A 24,513-nucleotide genomic window follows, 5' to 3' on the forward strand; every position below is an offset into this window, starting at 1 on the left:
ACACACACACACACACGAACATGGCATCCAGTCTTAGTCCGGAGGGGTCAATATTGAGTTGGCCCTTTGCAGCTATAACAACTTTAACTCTTCTGGGAAGGCCGTCCGCAAGGTTTAGGAGGGTGTCTATGGGAATGTTTGACCATTCTTCCAGAAGCGCATTTGTAAGGTCAGGCACGGATGTTGGAGGAGAAGGTCTGGCTTGCAGTCTCTGCTCTAATTCATCCCAAAGGTGTTCAGTGGGGGGTTGAGGTCAGGACTCTGTGCAGGCCAATCAAGTTACTCCACCCCAAACTTGCTCATCCATGTCTCTATGGACCTTGCTTTGTGCATTGGTCTAAATCATTTGGTGGAGGGGGGATTATAGTGTGGGAGGTTGTTTGGTGGTGGGGGGGGGATTATAGTGTGGGAGGTTGTTTGGTGGTGGGGGGGGATTATGGTGTGGGAGGTTGTTTGGTGGTGGGGGGGGGATTATGGTGTGGGAGGTTGTTTGGTGGTGGGGGGGGATTATGGTGTGGGAGGTTGTTTGGTGGTGGGGGGGGATTATGGTGTGGGAGGTTGTTTGGTGATGGGGGGGGGGATTATGGTGTGGGAGGTTGTTTGGTGGTGGGGGGGGGATTATGGTGTGGGAAGTTGTTTGGTGGTGGGGGGGGATTATGGTGTGGGAAGTTGTTTGGTGGTGGGGGGGGATTATGGTGTGGGAGGTTGTTTGGTGATGGGGGGGGGGGATTATGGTGTGGGAGGTTGTTTGGTGGTGGGGGGGGGGATTATGGTGTGGGAGGTTGTTTGGTGGTGGGGGGATTACGGTGTGGGAGGTTGTTTGGTGGTGGGGGGGATTATGGTGTGGGAAGTTGTTTGGTGATGGGGGGGGATTATGGTGTGGGGGGTTGTTTTTCAGGGGTTGGGCTTGGCCCCTTAGTTCCAGTGAAAGGAACTCTTAAGGCGTTGGCATACCAAGATGTTTTGGACCATTTCATGCTCCCAACTTTGTGGGAACAGTTTGGGGATGGGCTCTTCCTGTTCCGACATGCCTGTGCACAAAGCAAAGTCCATAAAGCCACGGATTAGCGGGTTTGGGGTGGAGGAGTCCCGACCTCAACCTGATAGAACACATTTGGGATGAATTCAAGCGGAGACTGAGAGCCATAATCTCCCCTCTAAAAAAAAAATTTATCTGGACCAGTGCACAAATCGAGGTCTATAAAGACATGGATGAGAGAGTTTGGGGTGGAGGAACTTGAATGGCCTGCACAGAGTCCTGACCTCAATCCGAAACTGCGATCCAGGCCTTCTCGTCCAACACAAATGCTCTTCTGGAAGAATAGTTGCACATTCCCATAGACACCCTCCTAAACCCCGTGGACGGCCTTCCCAGAAGAGGTGAAGCTGTTATAGCGGCAAAGGGCGGAGCCAACTCAATATTGAACCCTACGGACTAAGACTGGGATGCCATTAAAGTTCATGTGTGTAAAGGCCAGCGTCCCAATACTTTTGACAATATAGTGCTTATTTTATATCCGTTTATAGATCACATTGGAAGATTAATAATGACTGCTCAGTATTTGTTATAGACAACCTGTGCAGTCTTCTTGTATAGATGATATGTACTATAATTTGAAGGAGAGGGATCAGTGACAACCCCGACTATCCCATGACGCTCTGTGGTCACATGACTATCGTGAAAGAAGATAAAACCTCTAATAAAGAGATTCTTAACCTTTTTTATGATTACAGACCCCCAATTGATTGGCCAGTATATCCCTCCCTATACCCCATCACCAGACTGTCCAATCATCAACAGTCTTACTTGGTACCTTTCTCTCTGACCCTGAATATTGCTCAGGGGCCCCACCAGGCAACCGCGATCCTATGAAGTGGAGGTCGCTGTGAGGGGTTCAGGCTGGGAGTGGGTCCAACCTGACCCAAAGCCCACCGCAGAGACGAAGAGCGATTCCGCCAGCCGCAGATCATTCCCGATCATCCAATCAACGCATAAAAGCAGCGTCAGCTCGCTCCATCCAAGCCACGCCTCCATTGTGTTTTGCCCCGCCCCCGAGGATCAATGCTTACACCCCCCGCTCTGACCCACGATGGGCCGATTCCTCCATCGCTAGAATTCTGGAGAGGGATTGGTATCTCTCAGATTCCTCCTCCAAGCTGCTCACTGGATGAACGTGGTCATGTTTGTCGGTTTAGAATGAATGGTTTCTTCGCTCACCTGTCCCCTCCCCCAGCAGTCCCGCCTCCTTCCCGATCTCCTGCACGCGCTCTTTGAGCCAGTTCCGCTTTTTGTCTGCATTATTCTCATTGGCCGAGTATTCCAAAGCCTCCGTCAGATCGGAGAAGACGGCTTCAAGTTCTGCTAAAGTCTTAGACTGGAAGAGGAAAATGTTTCATCAGTTAGAAAATATTCACTAAAATGTATTTATTTACATTCTTCATATATTTATATTCCAGAGTCGTGGTCTGTCCACTCCACCGTGGCCAAAGGGCTAGACGTGGCCCTCTGCTTGTCTTTATCCGGCCCTTGGGAACCATTTCTTCCACTGATACAAGGCACTAATCCTCCCACTGACACCAATGATGGGGCACTTTTTCTCCCACTGACACCAATGATGGGGCACTATTCCTCCCACTGACACCAATGATGGGTCACTATTCCTCCCACTGACACCAATGATGGGGCACTATTCCTCCCACTGACACCAATGATGGGGCACTATTCCTCCCACTGACACCAATGATGGGGCACTATTCCTCCCACTGACACCAATGATGGGGCACTATTCCTCCCACTGACACCAATGATGGGGCACTATTCCTCCCACTGACACCAGTGATGGGGCACTATTCCTCCCACTGACACCAATGATGGGACACTATTCCCCCCCACTGACAGGCTTCTGGGACACATGGCAGGTCCCAGAAGACTGCGGGACCATTCACATACCTTGAGTGTATCTCCAATGGCTGAGATCTGGCTGGAAGGGCCCAGGCTGGCCTGGTAGAGGTGCTGGATGAGGGAGATGTATTTGTTCTCAGCACTTTGCTCTGTGCTACTCAGATGTTCAGCAACCGATAGGAACTCTCTAGGAAGCTCCGCGGGGTTCACCAACAGCACCGTCCTATGGGGACAGAAGTGTCCAGAAATGATCAGATTTTGTGTTTACCGATTATTATTATTTAATCCTATCTAATGACTATTATTAATATTATTATTTTTTTAACTGGGATAGGATTAAACATAATCAAAATTAATATTGTCAACAATCAAAAAGTAATAATATTAAATTATAGTCATTAGATAATATTACACATAATCAAAATTAATATTATCTAATGACTATAATTAATATTATTACTTTTTCATTTTTGACAATATTAATTTTGATTATGTTTAATCCTATCCCAATTAAAAAAATAATATTATTAATAATAGTCATCATTAGATAGGATCAAACATAATCAGAATTAATATTGTCAAAAATGAAAAAGTAATAATATTAATTATAGTCATTAGATAATATTCATTTTGATTATGTGTAATATTATCTAATAACTATAATATTATTACTTTTTGATTTTTGACAGTATTCATTTTGATTATGTTTAAGCCTATTTAATGACTATTATTAATATTATACATTTTCGATTTGTGATAATATTAAATTTGATTATGTTTAATCCTATAAAAAATGTAATAATAAGCATTAGATAGAATTAACATAATCAAAATTAACTATAATTAAATATGATTACTCAAAATTAAAATTTTAAAATGCAATCAAAATTTATATTATCAAAAAGTAATAATATTAATAATAGTAATTTGACAGGTTTAAACATAATCAAAATGTAATATTATCAAGCATCAAAAAGTATTAATATTATTCATTTTTTTTAATTCAGATAGGATTAAACATAATCAAAATTAATATTGTCAAAAAGCAATAATATTAATTATAGTCATTAGATAATATTAAACATAATCAAAATTAATATTATCTAATGACTATAATTAAATTAATATGATTACTTTTTGATATTTGACAATATGAATTAATGACTATTTTTAATATTATCACTTGCCGATTTTTGTTAATATTAATTCTGAATGTTTGATCCTATCTAATGACTATTATTAATAATATATATTTTTTTTAATTGGGATAGGATTAAACATAATCAAAATTAATATTATCACAAATCAAAAATGTATAATATTAAAAATAGTCATTAATTAATATTGTCAAATATCAAAAAGTAATTATATTAATTTAGTTATAGTCATTAGATAATATTAATTTTGATTATGTGTAATATTATCTAATGACTATAATATTATTACTTTTTGATTGTTAACAATATTACATTTTGATTATGTTTAATCCTATCCCAATTAAAAAAATAATATTATTAATAATAGTCATTAGATAGGATCAAACATAATCAGAATATTGTCAAAAATCAAAAAGTAATAATATTAATTATAGTCATTAGATAAATTAATATTATCTAATAACTATAATATTATTACTTTTTGATAGTATTCATTTTGATATTGTTTAAGCCTATTTAATGACTACTATTAATATTATACATTTTTGATTTGTGATAATATTAAATTTGATTATGTTTAATCCTATCAAAAACCAAAAAGTAATAATATTAACAATAGTCATTAGATAGGATTAAACCTAATCAGAATTAATATTGTCAAAAATCAAAAAGTAATAATATTAATAACAGTCATTAGATAGGATTAAACATAATCAAAACTAATATTATCTAATGACTATTATTAATATTATACATTTTTGATTTGTGATAATATTAATTTTGATTATGTTTAATCCTATCCAAATAAAATTTTTTTTTTAGATAGGATCAAACATAATCAGAATTAATGTTGTCAAAAATCAAAAAGTAATGGGGGGCGTGGCCTGCTGCGGACCGGGATGGCTGCCTGAGATCCGAGCTCCGCTCCACGGCCTGGATATCGGCAACACGAAGCGACTCTCCTCTCCCCAGCCCACACCACCGGAGCGGGGAAGGAGCAGGGACGAACGGGGCATGTCGAAATCGCGGTATAATCCGCCCAAACCCCGCCGCTTAACGGATTTTTATCCGACAGCCGCCGCTATGCAGAAGGCCCAAGATGGCGCCGACCTCCTCAACACGCCGCACGCTGCCTCCGCGGCCTCGCTGGGCCATCACACTGCACTGCACTCAGCACAGGAGGACGCTCCGGATGCTTGCAGGGACACCATGGACACTCTTCCTCCCCCGGTGGAGCCCCCAGGAGACCTCATGGCTGACAGAGGTAAGAGACTGGCTACCTCCCCAGCACATTCCCCAAACAAAGCTCCACATGCCAAAAAGCAGCTTTGGTCTGCAGTTGTGGCCGGGACTCACACTTCTCACTCTACCCCCTCATTGGCAGCCATGCCTGCCTCCGACAGTACAGTGTCTGAATCCACATTGAAGAACATGCTTCTTACCTTGCAGCAAGACCTGCACAGGGAGCTACAGATCTCCATTTCCCAGATGCATGACCGCATTGATTGCATTGAGGAACGCACTGACGCTCTTGAAGAAAATCTTCAGGATTACTCTAAAGCACACAACGAAATGCTAGATGTGCAGGACCACCATACGGAAGAACTCCGACACATAAAAATGAAACTAGCCGATTTGGAAGACCGCTCCAGACGAAATAATATCAAATTTAGAGGCATTCCTGAATCGGTCATGCCATGCGACCTGACCCCATACTTGCAACAACTCATCTCGTCCTTACTTCCTCGCCTGACCGCACGAGACATGATCATAGATCGGGCCCACAGAATTGCAAAACCATCACGTCTCCCAGATGACGTCCCCAGAGATGTTCTGGCCCGTATACATTTCTTCCAGGTCAAGGAACAAATACTCTCTTCCGCGCGAAACCTGAAGTCCTTACCGGCCCCCTACGCTTCCATTAAGCTCTTCACTGACCTGTCACCGGCCACAATGGAGATGCGTAGGGCCTTCTCCCCGGTAACCTCCATCCTCCAACAGAAAAACATAACATACAAATGGGGCTTCCCTACCAAACTACTGGTCACCCATCAGCAGAAAATTGTTCCAATCCTTAACCCGAAAGATGGATATAAAAAATTGACCAATTGGGGCTTCCTCCCTCTTCCCCCGGGAGGCACGGGTCAGTCTAACTCCTCCGGCCCACCCTCTGGACCCACCAGACGTGCCGCGACCAAAATGGCGGAAAAGACCTGACTATGCTAATACCCCAGTTCCCCTAGAGCTGTCATATCCAGCCTGGGCACTATACCTTCTGTTTCTTCCCTCCAACCCCCAGGTTATTAGTGTGCTGCGCACATATTTTTTGTGATATTTCTCACTGTTATACGTTGTTATATCTTGTTATATACCAGTTCATTAACATCTTTATTTTTTTTTATTTGTGATTATTTTTTTATTTTTTTTGCCTACTCAACCTCTCTGTTCTTTTTGCTTGGTATTCATTGGTTGGTGTGATCTTTCTCCGCTTGCTTGCATCTCCCTGGCCAAACGCTTAACATGTCTCTCACGATCACCTCACTAAATGTTAAAGGCCTCAATTCTCCTTTTAAGCGTAATCTACTATGGAAGGAAGCACTGGGTCATCATGCGGATATCCTTTGCGTCCAAGAGACACATTTCTCTAAATCCAAACCACCCCAGTGTAGCAACAAGAAATACCCCCACTGCTTCTTCGCTAACGCCCCGAAAAATAAGAGGGGAGTTATGATTGCTGTGAGCGCTAGCGTTAACTTCACGCTACACCACTGTGAATGCGATGAGGATGGCAGGTTCATCATCCTCTCAGCCACCTTTGACGGTCGCCCTCTCACTCTGGTCAATATCTATGCCCCTAATGGTGCCCAGAGAAAGTTTTATTCCACCCTCCTCTCCAAAATAGCACCTTACAGATCTTCCCCTCTGCTAATCTGCGGAGACTTTAATGAAATTATTGACCATACGCTAGACACTACCAGTTTCTCAAGGTGCAGGCCCTCAGCCTTGGCCTCTCTCCTCCAACGTGAGGACTTATATGACGCTTGGAGATGCATGCATGATTTGGAGAGAGATTACACCTTCTTTTCCCCTCCCCACCAGTCTTACTCTCGTATCGATTTATTTATCGCAGACAAACATTTACTCCAGTCTATTGAATCCTCCCACATAGGCACGATATCGTGGTCTGACCACGCTCCGGTCACGATTAAATTGGCTTCCCCTTCTCAAACGCCCAAACACACAGTATGGAGGCTCAACACCTCCCTCCTTAACGATCCTAACTTTGAAACTGCAATACGATCCGAGATTGAGACTTATTTCCAACAAAATGTCAACTCAGTTTCTGATCACTCCATAGTATGGAATGCACATAAGGCTTGCCTACGAGGTCTTTTTATTAAACTTGGCTCCCAGGCAAAGAAAAAACACTCACGCACGACAGAATCCCTCCTGACTAAAATCAGGTCTCTAGAATTCACCAACAAGAAATCCCCATCGAAGGCCGTCTCCTCGGAACTCAAAAACCTCCGACTCCAGCTTAGTGACCACCTTCGTAAAAACTTCGACTACTACATTAAAAGACTACGCCTGCTGACATACTCAGCAGCCAATAAACCAGGGGCCTATATGGCTAGACACTTTAAGAAGCAATTAGCTAACAAAAAAATCACACACCTCACTAACTCCCAGGGCAGACGCATGACTAACCCGCTAGATATTGCAAATGAATTTGGACATTTTTATACGAAACTGTACAATCTGTCAGGATCAGATCCGCTTCCACCCCCCTCCCAACACGACATTGCCAATTTCTTATCCTCTATCTCCCTCCCTTCTCTATCCCCGACACAACTCAAACAATTGGAAGTTCCTTTTACACATTCCGAGATCCACAAATTGATCCAAAACCTCCCGCTACATAAGGCTCCAGGCCCCGACGGACTTCCTAGCGAATATTACAAACGGTTTTCCCAACTATTAGTCCCCCATTTATGTGACATGTACAATCAGTTTGCCACCACAGGAATACTGCCGAAAGAATCCCTTGATGCCTTGATAGTCACCATCCCCAAACCAGGTAAACCCCCGGACAATCCAGGCAACTACCGCCCTATCTCCCTTCTCAACACAGACACAAAACTGTATGCTAAATTACTCGCACAACGACTATCTTCTGTTATTCCCCAACTCATACATCCTGATCAAGTCGGATTTGTGCCTGGCAGGCAGACATCCGACGGTACTAGAAGGTTTATCGACTTGATACAGTGGACGGAGCATACTGGAACGCCTTCTCTGCTTCTGGCATTAGATGCAGAGAAGGCGTTCGACAGGGTGTACTGGCCTTATATGGAGGCAGTCCTCCACAAATTTGGAGTGTCTGGCACATTTCATAAAGCGATAATGGGCTTATACTCCCACCCCTCGGCACGCATCTGGACATCGGGAGTAGTCTCCCAACCTTTCCAAATCACCAACGGCACCAGACAAGGGTGTCCACTATCCCCACTGATTTTCGCCCTAGTGATGGAGCCGTTAGCACAGAAGATAAGATCAGACCCAAAGATATCTGGAATAAAAATCGGAGATACTGATCACAAAATTGGCCTCTACGCCGATGATGTAATCATAGCCCTGACTGACCCTCTTTCCTCGCTTCCTGCGGTACACGCAGTTTTAGATCAATTCAGCAGAATATCCATGTATAAACTGAATCATAGCAAATCCCTCATGCTGAACCTTGGTTTAGACCCGCAAACGTCAAAATCAATCTCCTCCACCTTCCCCTTTGCCTGGGCCCCGAACTCTTTTCTCCCCTACTTGGGAATTCATTTGACATCCCCTAGCCAACTACTACTTAGAACTAATCTCGAAGACCTCGTGGGCAAGCTTACTAGCCTCATTAAAGACCTGAGCCGACTTCCGGCCTCCTGGGCTGGAAGGATAGCTCAGGCTAAAATGTATCTGCTGCCCCATATCCTATATTTTTTTCGAACCATACCCCTCCCCATGACGCAACACCAACTCAAAAAACTTCAAGGGATTCTTAACGGTTTCATCTGGCAGCAGAGACGTCCTAGAGTAAAGAAGTCTATAGTCCTGACTCCAGTTCAATTTGGAGGGCTAGGGGCACCCAATGTCCAGGCCTACTACCGAGCCTCCATTCTAGACCAACTGAAAACTTGGTGGTCGGATAATCGTCATTCAAACTGGAAACAGATCGAATCAACCATACTGGACACAAACGCTAAGCTTCTACTTGCAGCCACCTGGCTTAAGCTCCCTCCCCTGTGCTACCCACTTGACACCATCACGGCCTCCAAGAAAACATGGTCAGCGTTAATACAATCAACGGATGGGATCTCGGTGGAGACCTTGCCTAAACTACCCCTTGATGCACTTCAACTTCTCTCCCCGGATCTACCCCTCTCAGAATGGACAAACCGAGGCCTTACTTACCTTGGATCGCTTTTTGAAGGCTCCACCTTGAAAACCTTTACACGTCTCATGGAACAATACGAACTGCCCAAACAAACCTTCTTCCTCTACCTAAGGATCAGGTCTATGCTCTCCAAAATGCGTTACTCAACCTTGGACACTCTGACGCTTCCCCTACTTACGCATTATAATCTTGAAACTCCCAAAAGCAAAGGGATCTCGGTGATATACAAACTCCTCACCGAACCTCACTCGGATCTTCTTTCCTCCAGCATGCAATACTGGTCTCCCCTTACAGACCAGCCACCGACGCAGCTACAATGGCAGAAAGCCCTTCTACTTCCACTACGTCTATCCCGCTGCATCAATCACTGGGAATCCACACAGAAGCTATTTCATAAATGGTATTTTACCCCTGAAAGACTTGCCAAAATATACTTGAACACCTCGCCCAAGTGTTGGAGGAACTGCGACCAGATCGGTTCCTTACTACATGTCTGGTGGGAATGCCCTCTATTGAGAAACTACTGGGACAAAGTTAAGAGCTTCATTCTCTCACTCTCTGGAGTAACCCTTCCTCTATCCCCATTGGATCTTCTACTGGGACTTCACATCCCTGCCTGGCCTAACCACCTTCGCACTCCGGTTACCCACATACTTATTGCAGCCAGACTCGCAATTGCGAGAAGATGGAAAACAGCCCTCCCCCCCACATTGGAAGAAGTCATTCAAATCCTTAACCAGAACTTTCAGATGGAACATTATTTTGCCAAAGCTAACCATTCCACAAGTCGTTTTCGTAGATCCTGGGAACTCTGGATTACTAATCCGAGGAGTGCTCCTCTACTATGATCATACCCATCGTCTATATCTTATTAAGGACTTAATTGCTCATTATGTTCGGCGATAACTGACTAACCCTAGTTACGTATGTAACGGTGCCCCTCTACCTTACCCCCCCCCCCCTATCTTTACTTTTCTTTCCTCATTCCTTTATGAATGTTTGAATACCTTGCCTTTATTATCATCTCTGTCTATACTTACACCGGGATATGCCCATTCGGTGATGTCTATGTACTTCTTTTTTTTTTTTTTTTCTCAGTAATTTCAATAAACATTAAGTTTAAAAAAAAAAAAAAATCAAAAAGTAATAACATTAATAATAGTCATTAGATAATATTAGTTTTGATTATGTTTAATCCTATCTAATGACTATTATTAATATTATTACTTTTTGATTTTTGACAATATTAATTCTGATTATGTTTGATCCTATCTAAATATTTTTTTTTAATTTGGATAGGATTAAACATAATCAAAATTAATATTATCACAAATCAAAAATGTATAATATTAATAATAGTCATTAATATTGTCAAATATCAAAAAGTAATCATATTAATTTAATTATAGTCATTAGATAATATTAATTTTGATTATGTTTAATATTATCTAATGACTATAATTAATATTATTGCTTTTTGACAATATTGATTTTGATTATGTTTAATCCTATCTGAATTAAAAAATGAATACTATTAATATTATTACTTTTTGATGCTTGATAATATTAATTTTGATTATGTTTAAACCTGTCAAATTACTATTATTACTTTTTGATAATATACATTTTGATTGCATTTTAAAATTTAAATTTTGAGTAATAATAATTTTGACATTTTATTTTTATCATCACAAAACCACCTCAATAAAAAACACACAAGATAAATAATATTACATTAGGTGCCTAACAGACTGTAGTTACTCTGCACCAGCAGATGGCAACACATGACAATCTACAATCATCTACAATGGGCTTATGTATGAAAAGTCTTCTCACAAAATTCTTGTTGCCCATGAAGGCCAATCGGCTTCTGTCATTTCTGCGAAGCAAAAGTTGTAGAGGAGGACAATCTTTAGGCAACAAAAAATTCTCCTCTTTAGCGCTCTTTTCATACATAAGCCTCTAAATATTGTTTTCCTTCATCCCTATTTCCAGTCCAGGAAACCCCAAGTAATTATATTGGTTCTGATCTGTGCTACACAATTTGTTTTGCATGTTAAAGCGGAGGTCCACCCTAAAATGGACCTTCCGCTCATCGCAATCCTCCCCCCCCTCCGGCGCCACAATTGGCACCTTTCAGGGGGGAGGGGGGTGCAGTTACCTGGATAATCCAGCTAACTGCACCCACTTCCGGGAGAGCTTTCTGCGGAAAGGGGCGTAGATTACGCCCCTTTCCGCAAGTGCCCGCCCCCTTCCGCAAGTGCCCCGCTGCCTGCTGGGAAACACACAGATCCCAGAGGCAGCGGGGACCGTCCTTATTGCGCAGAGCGACTCGCGCATGCGCAGTAGGGAACCGGGAAATGAATCCGAAAGGCTCCATTTCCTGATTCCCATACCCAAGATGGCGGCGGCAGCACCCGAGTGACGATCTAGAGATCGGCTTCGGGGGCCGACATCGCGGGCGCGCTGGACAGGTAAGTGTCACTATTTTAAAAGTCAGCAGCTGCAGTATTTGTAGCTGCTGGCTTTAAAAAAAAAAAAAACGCGGAGTCCCGGCGGACTCCCGCTTTAACTCTTCTCATACTCTATTATAATATCTTGTGCTGCCATCTAGTGTTGGAAACTATGGCCAGTTATCCCTGTTACTGAGATGGCTTCATTGCCTGCTGTTCTTTGTTCACCACGATTGCACACCTTCCATTCTATCACTCTGCCTTCAGTGAACATCAAGTTGCTCATCACAGTTTTCCTGATCATTTGGCTGCTACCGTTACATAACTGATGCTGGCGCTATTGATTTGTAGCCGCGTAGCGAAATAGCAAAGCGCGTTTGCAGAAAGAACTTTGCACCTGGTTACCAATCACTGCAAAAAAATAGGCAAATAGAATTTGTAGCTGTACTCACAGGATGCTGGGTAGGGAGGATTTGGTTAGGAGACCTTGCTCTGCTCTCACCAGGCGCTGGTAGGAAATTCCTGTACAGACAATAAAATAAAAGACGCGATCGGTTAGGCATTCCATGATGATGTGCATAAACTATAGCAGGAGGGGGCAGGCCAAATAGCTTAGGCTGGTATTTTCTTAATAGAAAGTGTCAACTTTGGGGATATTCTGGCTCTTTAATGCTACTTTCACGCTTTAGCACTGTTTAAGTGGTGCTTTTCAGACGCTAGCAGGGCGCTTTTAACCCTCCCCCCCCCCCCCCCGTTATGCAACTGAAGAAGGGGTTAAAAGTGCCCGTGTTGCGGCACTTCTGAAGCGCTTTGGAAGCGCTGCCCATTCATTTCAATGGGCAGGGCAGTTTGAGAGTGCTGTATACAGTGCTCCCAAACTGCCCTGCCCATTGAAATGAATGAGCAGTGCTTCCGCAGCACCGCAACACGGGCACTTCGGCCCCAAAGATGCTGCTTGCAGGACTTTTTCTAATGTCCCGCAAGCTCACCGCCCCAGTGTAAAAGCACTCGGGCTTTCACATTAGGGCAGCATGGGAGGCAGTTTTCAGGCGCTATTTCTAGTGCTAAAACGCCTGAAAACTGCCTCAGTGTGAAAGTTCAGTCCAGAGCACCAAACCTGGATACACACTATACAACTTTCTATCGTTTTTTTTCGTTTATATTTACCAAAACAAGATAATATGAGGTCAAACCTAAAAACTTTCAACTCCTACACAGTTGCATTACATAGTTGAAGGTAAATCTAAAGAAAATCAAACAAAAAAGTTGTATACTGCGTATCCAGTCATTTCTGTCTGCTGACAGGGGAGAGAGCTCCAGCACACAGCCTGTGATTGGTGGCCGCAGCTCTGTTCCTGTGTGTTGTGTGAAGATGGGGGGGGGGGGGGTGTTCCCTCCCCTCCAGTCAGCTCTCAGAGCTCACCTCACTGTACAGCTGTACAGTGTGCAAGTTCAGCTCTCCGCCGCCTGTTTTCTGATAGCTCAGACAAGCTTTATGAATTCTGGACTTTGAACATATGTAGAGAAGAGATGACTGCAGATAAACAGGTACAACTTATGTAGGGGAATTTGTGTCATTTCTGTGTTTTACCTGAGGCCAATCACTTCACTGGGTATATGTAAGAGTTTACAATCACTTTAAGACAAGGCAAGTAGGGGCGCATGCGCGGCATGGATCGGAGCAGCTGCTTCTAGAGAGAGCTCCATTCTCCACAGGGCTTTTCTGCCACAATAACAGGGTCAATATACTCCACAATAGGCACAAAATATAGGTGTCTCCACACATTATGCATGCCTACATCGCAGAAGAAGAAGCGAGGAGGACAGCAGAAGACCTTCACACACTGCCTCCTCAGGTCATTAGAACGGGGCAGCATGGCTAATAATGGAGCGGACACCCTGCCCACCTCAATCTGCTTCTTCCTCTCCTGCAAAAGAACTACCGCTGCATAAATACAGATAAACCTGGGAACAGCGAGTTCATTACTCTATCTGGATACCGGCTTAGACACCCTTTGTACTAAATTACTCACCAAATTCCAGTCGGAGTTACAGAAATCTACCACAACTCTATCTCATGAAATAGCAGCTCTGGGCGCATCAACTGACTTACTTGAGAACAAGCGTGACGAATTGGCAATAGCATTTAAATGATTTATCCAGAGAACATGAACGTCTATCCTCAGCTTTTACAATGTTACAAGCACAGGTGGAGGATTTAGAAAACAGAAACAGAAGAAATAATCTCAGGATTAGAGGAGCCCTAGAATCTATCACAGATCTACCTGCATACTCCACTGAATTATTTCAGTTTCTGTTACTAGAACAAAAACCTCCCCAATCCTTCATATGCGATCGCATACATCAAGCATTAAGAGCTGATCCCCCTCTTGACAAACCCAGAGAGACATAGTACTTTGCATGAAAGACTTTTGAGTGAAGTAGGAAATAATACGTGCTGCACGTAGCCTAAGAAATATCACACTGGAAGGGGATCCAGTTGCAGATATACCCAGCTATTTCGCAAGTAACACTTGACAGATGCAGAAAAATTAAAGAAATCACTACGGTACTTTCCACAGCCAGAATCAGATATAGATGGGGGGTTCCCTTTTAAGCCGTTTATCGCACACAATGGTCCAACATATATTGCCACCTCTATCCCTGAAGGTCAGGAGATCTTGGTCAAATTGGGCCTATTGAACCCCAATAACCTTCCTTGCACCCCCTCTACTCCCCGTCTAGACCCGATATGGAATACACCTTCACTATGCAGAACCAGACATGAAGTTGGTCAATGGAGTCCTAATTAATTCTATATCCTCATAAATACCAACCAGAAGTTTTTTTTTTCATCTTCTTTTTTATATCTTTAGATTTTCTTTTTCTTTTATTTATTTATTTAGAGTAACTGTAAGGTCCTCTCTGATATAACTTGTATATCACACAGCTGAAATATGTAAGGACGGCTATACTAACTCTATACGCTAACGATTATCTTTTGTAGTTAAAATTGTTAAAGGGGTTGTAAACCTTTGTGTTAAGGTGAAAAGACTCCTGGCAGTGACCGCCCCCCCCCCCCCCCGTTTTACTTACCTGAGCCCTGTAACTTGACCTGGTGGGGACGCGCCGTCTCTCTGCCCTGTGTTCTCGGCTCTTGATTGGATAGATTGATAGCAGCGCAGCCATTGGCTCCCACTGCTATCAATCAAATTTAATGATGCAAGGGGCGGGGCCGAGTCATACATACGGTGGATATGGACACCGAATGATGGACTCGGGAGCACGCCCGCAAGGGGGGTTTATCTGATGTGGGGAGGGGCCGCGAGAGCTGCCGAGGGACCCCAGAAGACGGTGTTCGGGGGCAACTCTGTGCAAAACTAGCTGCATAGTGGAGGTATGACATTTTTTTTTTTTTTTTAAATAAACAAAGCTTTACAATTACTTTAACTTTAACTCAATACGAATCCAACACTGATATCTTCAGCCCTAAACTGGAACTGTAAGTATCTTTTATCCAATTTCACCTAATATGTTCAACATGACTCATTAAAGTGGGAGCCCGCCGTTTTTTTTTTTTTTAAAAGCCAGCAGCTACAAATACTGCAGCTGCTGACTTTTAAAATAATGACACTTACCTGTCCAGCGCGCCCGCGATGTCGGCACCCGAAGCCGATCTCTCGATCGTCTCTCGGGTGCTACCGCCGCCATCTTGGGTATGGGAATCAGGAAGTGGAGCCTTTCGGCTTCATTTCCCGATTCCCTACTGCGCATGCGCGAGTCGCGCTGCGCAATAAGGATGGTCCCCGCTGTCTCTGGGATCCATGTGTTTCCCAGCAGGCAGCGGGGGACCTTCGGAAAGGGGCGTAGCTTCTGCAGAATCTACGCCGGAAGTGGGTGCAGATACCTGTACTGTACAGGTATCTGCACCCCCCTCCCCCCTGAAAGGTGCCAATTGTGGCGCCGGAGGGGGGGGGGGGGTTCCAATGAGCGGAATGTCCACTTTAGGGTGGAGCTCTGCTTTAATGTCTCAGCACTGACATTTATTGACTATAAATGGAACTGCGGATCTTTTACATCTACTCAAGCAATTAAAGCTACCCACCATTTTCTCCTCTAATACTTTATAGCCCACTCATGTCTACAAACCAACTGAAAATTTTATTCAGACCTCTTCTCCAAACCATCTTCCTCAATCCCACGCACTGCACTAGCTTGGTTAGACAAAATTCCTATACCTACACTAACCCCTACACAGACTGACATATTAAATGCTATATGCACCGAGGAAGAAATTCTTCAAATTATTAAATCTCTTAAAAGACGCTCAGCGCCTGGTCCAGACGGGTTCTCTTCCTTTTACTATAAACAATTTCAACAACTTTAAACCCCGAATTTTATGAAATTATACAACAACATTCTGAAAGGAGATCAGTTTCCAGAAGAGATGTTACTCACCAACATGTCCTTAAAGCGGAGCTCCACCCTAAAATGGACCTTCCACTCATTGGAATCCTCCCCCCCCCCCCCTCCGGCGCCACAATTGGCACCTTTCAGGGGGGAGGGGGGTGCAGGTACCTGTACATTATAGGTATCTGCACCCACTTCCAGCGTAGATTCCGCAGAAGCTACGCCCCTTTCCGCAGAATCGACGCCCCTTTCCGAAAGTCCCTTCGCTGCCTGCTGGGAAACACACGGATCCCAGAGACAGCGGGGACCATCCTTATTGCGCATGCGCAGTAGGGAACCGGCAAATGAAGCCGAAAGGCTCCACTTCCTGATTCCCATACCCAAGATGGCGGCGGCAGCACCCGAGAGACGATCGAGAGATCGGCTTCGGGTGCCGACATCGCGGGCGTGCTGGGCGGGTAAGTGTCATTATTTTAAAAGTCAGCAGCTGCAGTATTTGTAGCTGCTGGCTTTAAAAAAAAAAAAAAAAAAAAAAACGGTGGACTCCCGGTGGACTCCCGGTGGACTCCCGCTTTAATCCCGAAACCAAATAAAGACCAGACATTACTCCAAAACTACAGACCAATTTCAGTAATAAACAATGACCTCAAGATTTTTAGCAGATTGTTAGCCAATAGATTAGAATTGATAATCCCCTCTGTGATATCCCCAAACCAATCCGATTGGCAGTAGGCCAGGGCGAATTGCAGAGGTCTGGAAAAAGAAGAGTCGATAAGGTTACCTGGAGCTTTCTGTTCTTCGCTGATGAAGCTGAGGAGCTCCTGATAGATGTCACAATAGGGAGCAGGCCAGGTGAGGAAGACGTGGAACGTCTCAAAAGCTTTTAGAAGAAGGTCACACTCTAGAGGGATCCAGGGAGCCTGTAGGAACCAGATGAAATGTGGTCACTGTAGCTAATGCTAATGTCATGGAAATATATATACCGTATATACTCGAGTATAAGCCGAGATTTTCAGCCTCTTTTTTGAGGCTGAAAGTGCCCCCTCGGCTTATACTCGAGTCACCGCTGTCTGACTGCTCGATCAGCGTATCGAGCAGACAGACGGCGGACATTAAAATTCAAAAGCCGCGCCTCCTTCTCAGCCTCCGCCTGTGATAGGCGGAACACTGAATTTCCCAGCAGTCAGTGTTCCGCCTATCACGGACATCCGTTCATTCTCATACTACGGACGAGTATGAGAGGATGTCCGTGATAGGCGGAACACAGGCTGCTGGGAAATTGAGTGTTCCGCCTATCACAGGCGGAGGACGGAGGCGCGGCTTTTGAATTGTAGAATGGCCGCCGAGAAGAGCGGCGATCCATCGGCACGACACGGGACGGAGGAGGCACGGGACGGAGGAGGCACGGGACGGAGGAGGCACGGGACAGAGGAGGCACGGGACAGAGGAGGCACGGGACAGAGGAGGCACGGGACAGAGGAGGCACGGGACAGAGGAGGCACGGGACAGAGGAGGCACGGGACAGAGGAGGCACGGGACAGAGGAGGCACGGGACAGAGGAGGCTCGGGACGACGGCGGCTCGGGACGGAGGCTTGGGACACAGGTAGGCTGGACACACACACAAGGCTGCACGGACACACACACACACACACACACACACACACACACACACACACACACACACACACACACACACACACGGATGGATGGATGGATACACACACACACACACACACACACAGGGATGGATGGATGGATGGATGGATACACACACACACACACACACACACACAGGGATGGATAGATGGATACACACACACACACACACACACACACACACACAGGGATGGATGGATGGATGGATACACACACAGGGATGGATGGACGGACACACAGAGGGATGGATGGATGGATGGACACACACACAGGGATGGATGGACGGACACACACACAGGGATGGACGGACACACAGGGATGGACAGCCATGTCTCACCCTCGGCTTATACACGAGTCAATAAGTTTTCCAGTTTTTTGGGGGTAAATTGGGGGCCTCGGCTTATATTCGGGTCGGCCTATACTCGAGTATATACGGTATATATATATATATATATATATACATATACAGGGGCGGACTGACCATTGGGCCACTCGGGCACTGCCCGAGGGCCCGTACCACTAGGGGGCCCCATCAAGTATGTAAAAATTTGTGTTTTTTTTTTTTATATCTGTCTCTGAAATGTCTCTTACCAACATCCTTTTGGTCTAAAAATCCTGAGATTATAGCTACCCCACCTCTCCAGTACCTTCTCAGCCAATAGAAACATGTCTGTGTATACAGTGTGATTGTATACTATGTGTGTGTGTTTGTGTATACTGTGTGGCCTCATAATGTCTGATTGCCTGGGGGCCCCATAATGTCCGATTGCCCGGGGGCCCCATGAGTTGTCAGTCTGCCCCTATATATATATATATATATATATATATATATATATATATATATATATATATATATATATATATATATATATATATATATATATAGAGAGAGAGAGAGAATGGACATGTAACAGTGTTGTAGAACTTTTAAGAATCGATTACCCAGAACGGATTATATCAGCTAATCACTATTGTTCATGTAGGTCAACATGAACGCCCAGGGCAGGGCATAGACATGACCACTTTGGCCAGTTTAATTGGTTTGCAGAACATATCTTCTAACCACTGTCTTATATTCCGGGTACCATTTAGGGGTGTAAACCCTGAGACAGACCAAGAAGTTTTGAACATCCCCCGGTCTCTTCTCAGGCCTTGACCACCAAACACTTACCGAAAGAACAGCAAAATGGAACATCAGAGCCAAGGGGGCAAGAAGTTCGTATTCACATTTTTCTTGGGCCTGCAGGAAAAGCAAAAGACAAACAAACATTTTCAAAGCCAACTCCACCAAAAGCTGATACATTTCGGATTTTACTCTTATATACAGTACGGCAAATATAAAATACAGTGACTTGAAAAAGTATTCGCACCCCTTGAAATTCTCCACATTTTGTCATGTTACAACCAAAAACGTATGTATTATATTGGGATTTTATGTGATAGACCAAATTTCCTTTGGAAGTCACCTAATTAGTAAATAGAGTCCACCTGTTTGTCATTTAATCTCCGTATAAATACAGCTGTTCTGTGAAGCCCTCGGAGGTTCATTAGAGAACCTTAATGAGCAAACCGTATCATGAAGTCCAAGGAACACGCCAGACAGGTCAGGGATAAAGTTGTGGAGAAGTATAAAGCATAAAGAAGTATAAAGAATAAATAAAGCATAAAGAAGTATAAAAGTATACATTTTTTAGGTTATAAAAAAAATCTCCCAAGCTTTGAACATCTCACGGAGCTCTGTTCAGTCCATCATCGGAAAATGGAAAGAGTATGGCACAACTGTAAACCTACCAAGACATGGCCGTCCACCTAAACTGACCGGGCCGGGCAAGGAGAGCATTCATCAGAGAAGAGCCAAGAGGTCCATGGTAACTGTGGAGGAGCTGCAGAGATCCACAGCTCAGGGGGAGAATCTGTCCACAGGACAACTATTAGTCGTCTCTCCACAAATCTGCCCTTTATGGAAGAGTGACAAGAAGAAAGACATTGGAGAAAGAAAGTCATAAGAAGTCCTGTTTGTAGTTTGTGAGAAGCCATGTGGGGGAGGGGGCAGCAAACATGTGGAAGAAGGTGATCTGGTCAGAGGAGACCAAAATTCTACTTTTTGGCCTAAAAGCAAGCTGCGTTAGGTATAGTTTTTCTTTATCGTGGACTGTCGCCCTCCACATTCACTCCCATTCCTCTCATCCAACCTTCTGTCACCGTCAGGGGTCAGGCGTGGAGAACAGTAGCAATACCAGTAGAAAGGCTTCCACCAACCAGCTGCATAAGTACATAAGCAGGTCACCCTGCCAATGACGCAGGCTCACCCGAGGTATCGCGTCTAAGCACTAACTGGTATTCAACAGAGCTCCTGATGGTGGGGATGGGTTTTGCTGATGTTAGTACCAGGACGTGGTCCTTAGGATCACCCTACCATGAGGTGAGCAAGCTCGGGGTCCAGTAGCAAATATATCAGGTAGTGATCAAGCAGAAGTGGAGTCAGTAAACAAGCCAAAAGGTTGGCACCAATGGTTGCAGGTTGGGAACAAGCAGAAACCTAGTCAAGGAACAAGCCAAAAGGTCGGTAATGAGTGGTAGTGGAGATAAGGACAGCTGCAGGTACACACAGGAGCAAGATATCAGCTGAAGAGAGCACAATAATCTGGAAAACAGGAAGTGCAAAGGCATGGCTTAAACAGGAAGCCCATGTTAGGAGCAAAGAGTTTAAGGTTCAAGAGATAAGACAAACTAATAATATAATAAATAAAAAGAGATAAAGACGGCATGCTGCACAGATCCCAATCCCGATACCTTCTTTCACACAGTTGTGTGTATGTGTATATATATATATATATATATCTATATCTATCTATCTATCTCTATATATATATATTGTTATATAGGTAAGAATTATGTGACTGCTGCCCATAGCCTTCTGGGAACCCTACATCACAAATCCCAGGAGGCCATGGGGTACTCAACGTGCACTTACCGCATCATCAGGAGGCCAACTTTGTCTTCATGGGCTTTTGCAACTGGCCCACTGATGATGCACCATGTCATCATGGCACCAATGGCAAGAACCTGGAAGAGATAGTCGGTTCCCTGTTTTTGTGCACAACCCATAGAGGTATGCGGGGGGGGGGGGGTCCTTTTTTGAATACCTTGGGTCAGATTCCTGATTAATCCACCCAATAGATACATAGCAGACACACTAACGTAGGGTACTTGGGGATCATAGTGTAGACAATGATATTATTGTCTGGCACAGCTGAACTGTACTGTCGGTATATAAACAGCTGGTAATAACAGTAAACACCAATTGGGCGTTTTTTAAGCTGCTGTGTATTTGCGGCTCAGAAGGTGACCCCGGGGGGGTCATTGGTGTCACCTGTCCTGATTAATGACATCCAGGCCACGTCCTATGAGTTTAGGGTTTGAGAACTCAGAGCTGACTTCCTGCCCGGGGCCCTCCTGTTTGTCTTCGGCTCTTATTGTTACCGTGTAAGATCTGAACAAGAGCGTAAACTCAGGAAACCAAGTCCAGCGTTCCTATTCATGCCCAGATGTCGGAGAATCCCATTTTCCCATTCCTAACGAGTTCCCACCGAGCCCCTGGGACCACAGCACCTGCCGCACGTTTAAAGTCTATTTCCACTTTTGCAACCCGATTTGGCGATAACGCCTACTTTATATTTGTATAAAGCAGAACTTTAAAAAGATATTTAAACCATTTCTGCTTACCTTTTTACTTACTGAAAACTCTCACTTCCATTTCCACTTCTGTGTAATGTTTAAAGGAGAAGTACGGGGAAAGCTCGTTTGGCCGCACTCCTATGGATCAAAGGAGTGCAGTTCATTTTGCACTACTGGTCACCTGTTTTCAGCAGACAACGGGCTGAAGCCTGCTGTCTACTGACGTCACAGAGCCCGGCTCAGCCTCTCAGCAAGCCGCTGTGAGCCTGAGCCGGCCGTACCCGCCCTCCACAGCCCAGCAGTGAACGCGTGCGCACGCGAAGGGGGGGGGGGGGTGTTCAGAGCAGAGAGCTGCTGACTGACAGTCACCGGCTCTCTGCTCAGAGAGCTGTGAGAACCGAGCGATCGTCGGTGCTAGATCGCTCGGTTCTCAGAGTTTAGAGGATCAGGAGGACAGATGCAGCATCCACCTAGGTAAGTATGAATAAAAAAAAAAGGAAAAACATACTTCTCACTGTAAAAATTATCTTTCCTCCATCCCAATCTTCCCACCACCCACAATTTAAAAAGTGCACCTTGTGGCTTGCTACAAAGTTACACTGTGCAGTCTAGTCACTGGAGGGGAGGGGAGACTGAGGAAATGCTTCTTCTTGCCTGCAGCAGGCTGATGACGTCATCACAGCCTAGGCAAGGTAACCTAAGAAGAGATCAAAATTTCCTCCGTGAGCAATACTCTCCACCACTTTAACCTTTCATCATAAATCCCCCCACCGGCAAAAATTTATTCTTCCCCTCCCAGAACAACCCCCACCCCAAAACAAATTTTCTTCCCCCATCCATAGCACAAGTTCCCCTCCACTATTCCCAAAATCCCCAGTCCCAACACAATCCCCCCCACTACTTCCTCATTCCAGCACTTATCCTCACCCCCTCCTAATACAAATCATCTTCTTCCCCTACCAGCACAAATCCTCCACCCCCCCCCCCCCCAATACCCCCAAGGCTGCCGTCGGGAGGTACCACCAGGACTCCTGTAGGGGACCCCAGCACACGGGGGACGGCAGGGGGAATCGGTGCGGCAGGGCAGTTAACAATTACATAGGAGAAAAACTGGGAGAAAGAGAGGAGGTGTCAGGTAGCTGCTGCTGCTGCAATCGTTTTTAATATGTCTATGCACATGTCTAGTACCAGCTTCCTCCAGCGATTCGGTGATCGGAGCAGCGTGGATCGGGAGAACGCTGACAGCGGACTTCACAGCCTGTGATCTGCCCACCGCTCTGACGTGTGTGAGCGCAAAACAGATTGTTTATAAACATTTCATTTATTAAAAACGATTGCACCAGCAGCTACCTGTCCCTTTTTTTCCAGTTTGTCTTCTCTGTAATAGTCCCCTGCCCCCGCCGATCCTCCTGCTGTCCGGGTCCCCCTACAAGAGGCCCGGTGGTGCCCCCCATGTTGGCGGCACTGGTGTCCATGTCTCAGGAAGAGGGAAATCTGGACACAGCGTTCAAAACCCGAACTGTCCAGGGTCCAAACCGGACAGGTGGCAACCCCAAGCGCAAGAATGGCTTTTTAAAGCGGAGTTCCACTGTTTTGTAAGTCTTTATCAAAAGTCAGCAGCTACAAAAAGTGTAGCTGCTGAATTTTTCAATAAACAGACACTCGCCTGTCCCGCGGTCCAGCGAGGCGGTCCACCCCGAAGCCTCGCTCCTCTCCCCCTCCTCCCCACAACGCTGGCATCACTACTGTGGGCTCCCGGCTGTAACAGCTTGCAGCTTCACAGTCGGGGGTGCGCGAACAGCGCATGCACGAGTCGCGCTGCGCTCTCCTAGTGGAAAAGGCAGTCTTCCGGGCTCCTGTGCCGTGTCCCAGAAGATTGCAAAGATTGAGGGGCCGCCTAGGGGGAGAGGAGGAGTCTCCTAGGTGGCCAAGCGATGGGTGAAGGAAGTGGGACAGGAAGTACCTGTCAAAACCACTCCCCTCCCCCCCCCCCCCCCCCCAAATGTGGCATGTAAGGGGGTGAGGAGTGCTTAAACCGCAAGTTCCACTTTTGGGTAGAACTCTGCTTTAATAACACAATACATTGATTGAGATATATATATATATATATACACATACACATACACACACACAAAAACAATGTAAAGGCTGTATACAAAAATAAGTGTTCTACACAAGACCCCTTACCTGTCTGGTTCTGTCCAGGATCTTTTCCGCTAAAATAATATGATTGGCAGCCTCGCGGTTCACCAGTTCCTCGAGACTCCAGTAATTAAGGCACAGCCCGGCTAGAAGACAGAATACAACTGGGAATTATTGCATACCTTCAATCATAACATTTAAGGCAACAGATAGGATAGATATATAGCTATACTTCAACATTTTTTTTGTTTTAATACTTAAAACGCAAAACTTTTTATTTTTTTTTATACCTTAACCCCTAGGCGCTGACAGTACACAAATATGCGGCCTCTCTGTGCGTACCAATTTGCAGACATGGCTGTGCCGAAAGCATGCGCCCTGCGTACTCCCAGCACAGTTACTGGCTAACAGAAAGCTCCCCATTTCAGGGAGCTTTCCGCTCATGTGACTGCCAGTCACGGTGGTCACATGATCATAAACCCTGCCCCGCCTCCAGGGCATCCGAAACCCCTTAAATGGCTGGCCGGTGCAAAGAATTTAATGCATTCCCAGCATTAAAGCGGAGCTCCAGTAACCCCCGCCCCCCACCACCACCACCAACATTTTAAAAATCAGCAGCTTTGTAGCTGCTGACTTTTAATATCAGAACACTTACCTGTCCTGGGATCCCA

General features: G+C 45.0%; 1 protein-coding gene across 2 annotated transcripts in view; it reads right to left on the reverse strand.

Annotated features, from left to right (window-relative positions):
* The window catches only part of PIK3R5 (phosphoinositide-3-kinase regulatory subunit 5), a 144,377-nt gene that overhangs the window by 29,940 nt on the left and 89,924 nt on the right, over positions 1-24,513 (reverse strand). For both annotated transcript variants that reach the window (XM_077458588.1, XM_077458589.1), the window contains exons 3-8: positions 23,888-23,988; positions 19,194-19,262; positions 17,147-17,285; positions 12,408-12,477; positions 2,951-3,125; positions 2,219-2,375 (exon numbers count right to left, since the gene is read on the reverse strand). In XM_077458588.1, the coding sequence (XP_077314714.1) occupies positions 2,219-2,375; positions 2,951-3,125; positions 12,408-12,477; positions 17,147-17,285; positions 19,194-19,262; positions 23,888-23,988 (711 nt within the window). The remainder of the gene's footprint in view (positions 1-2,218; positions 2,376-2,950; positions 3,126-12,407; positions 12,478-17,146; positions 17,286-19,193; positions 19,263-23,887; positions 23,989-24,513) is intronic.

Source organism: Lithobates pipiens, unplaced genomic scaffold (genome assembly GCF_037356315.1).
Source record: "Lithobates pipiens isolate NorthernLeopardFrog02 unplaced genomic scaffold, aLitPip1_a1.2 Scaffold_28, whole genome shotgun sequence".
In the NCBI taxonomy this organism is placed as follows: Eukaryota; Metazoa; Chordata; class Amphibia; order Anura; family Ranidae; genus Lithobates; species Lithobates pipiens.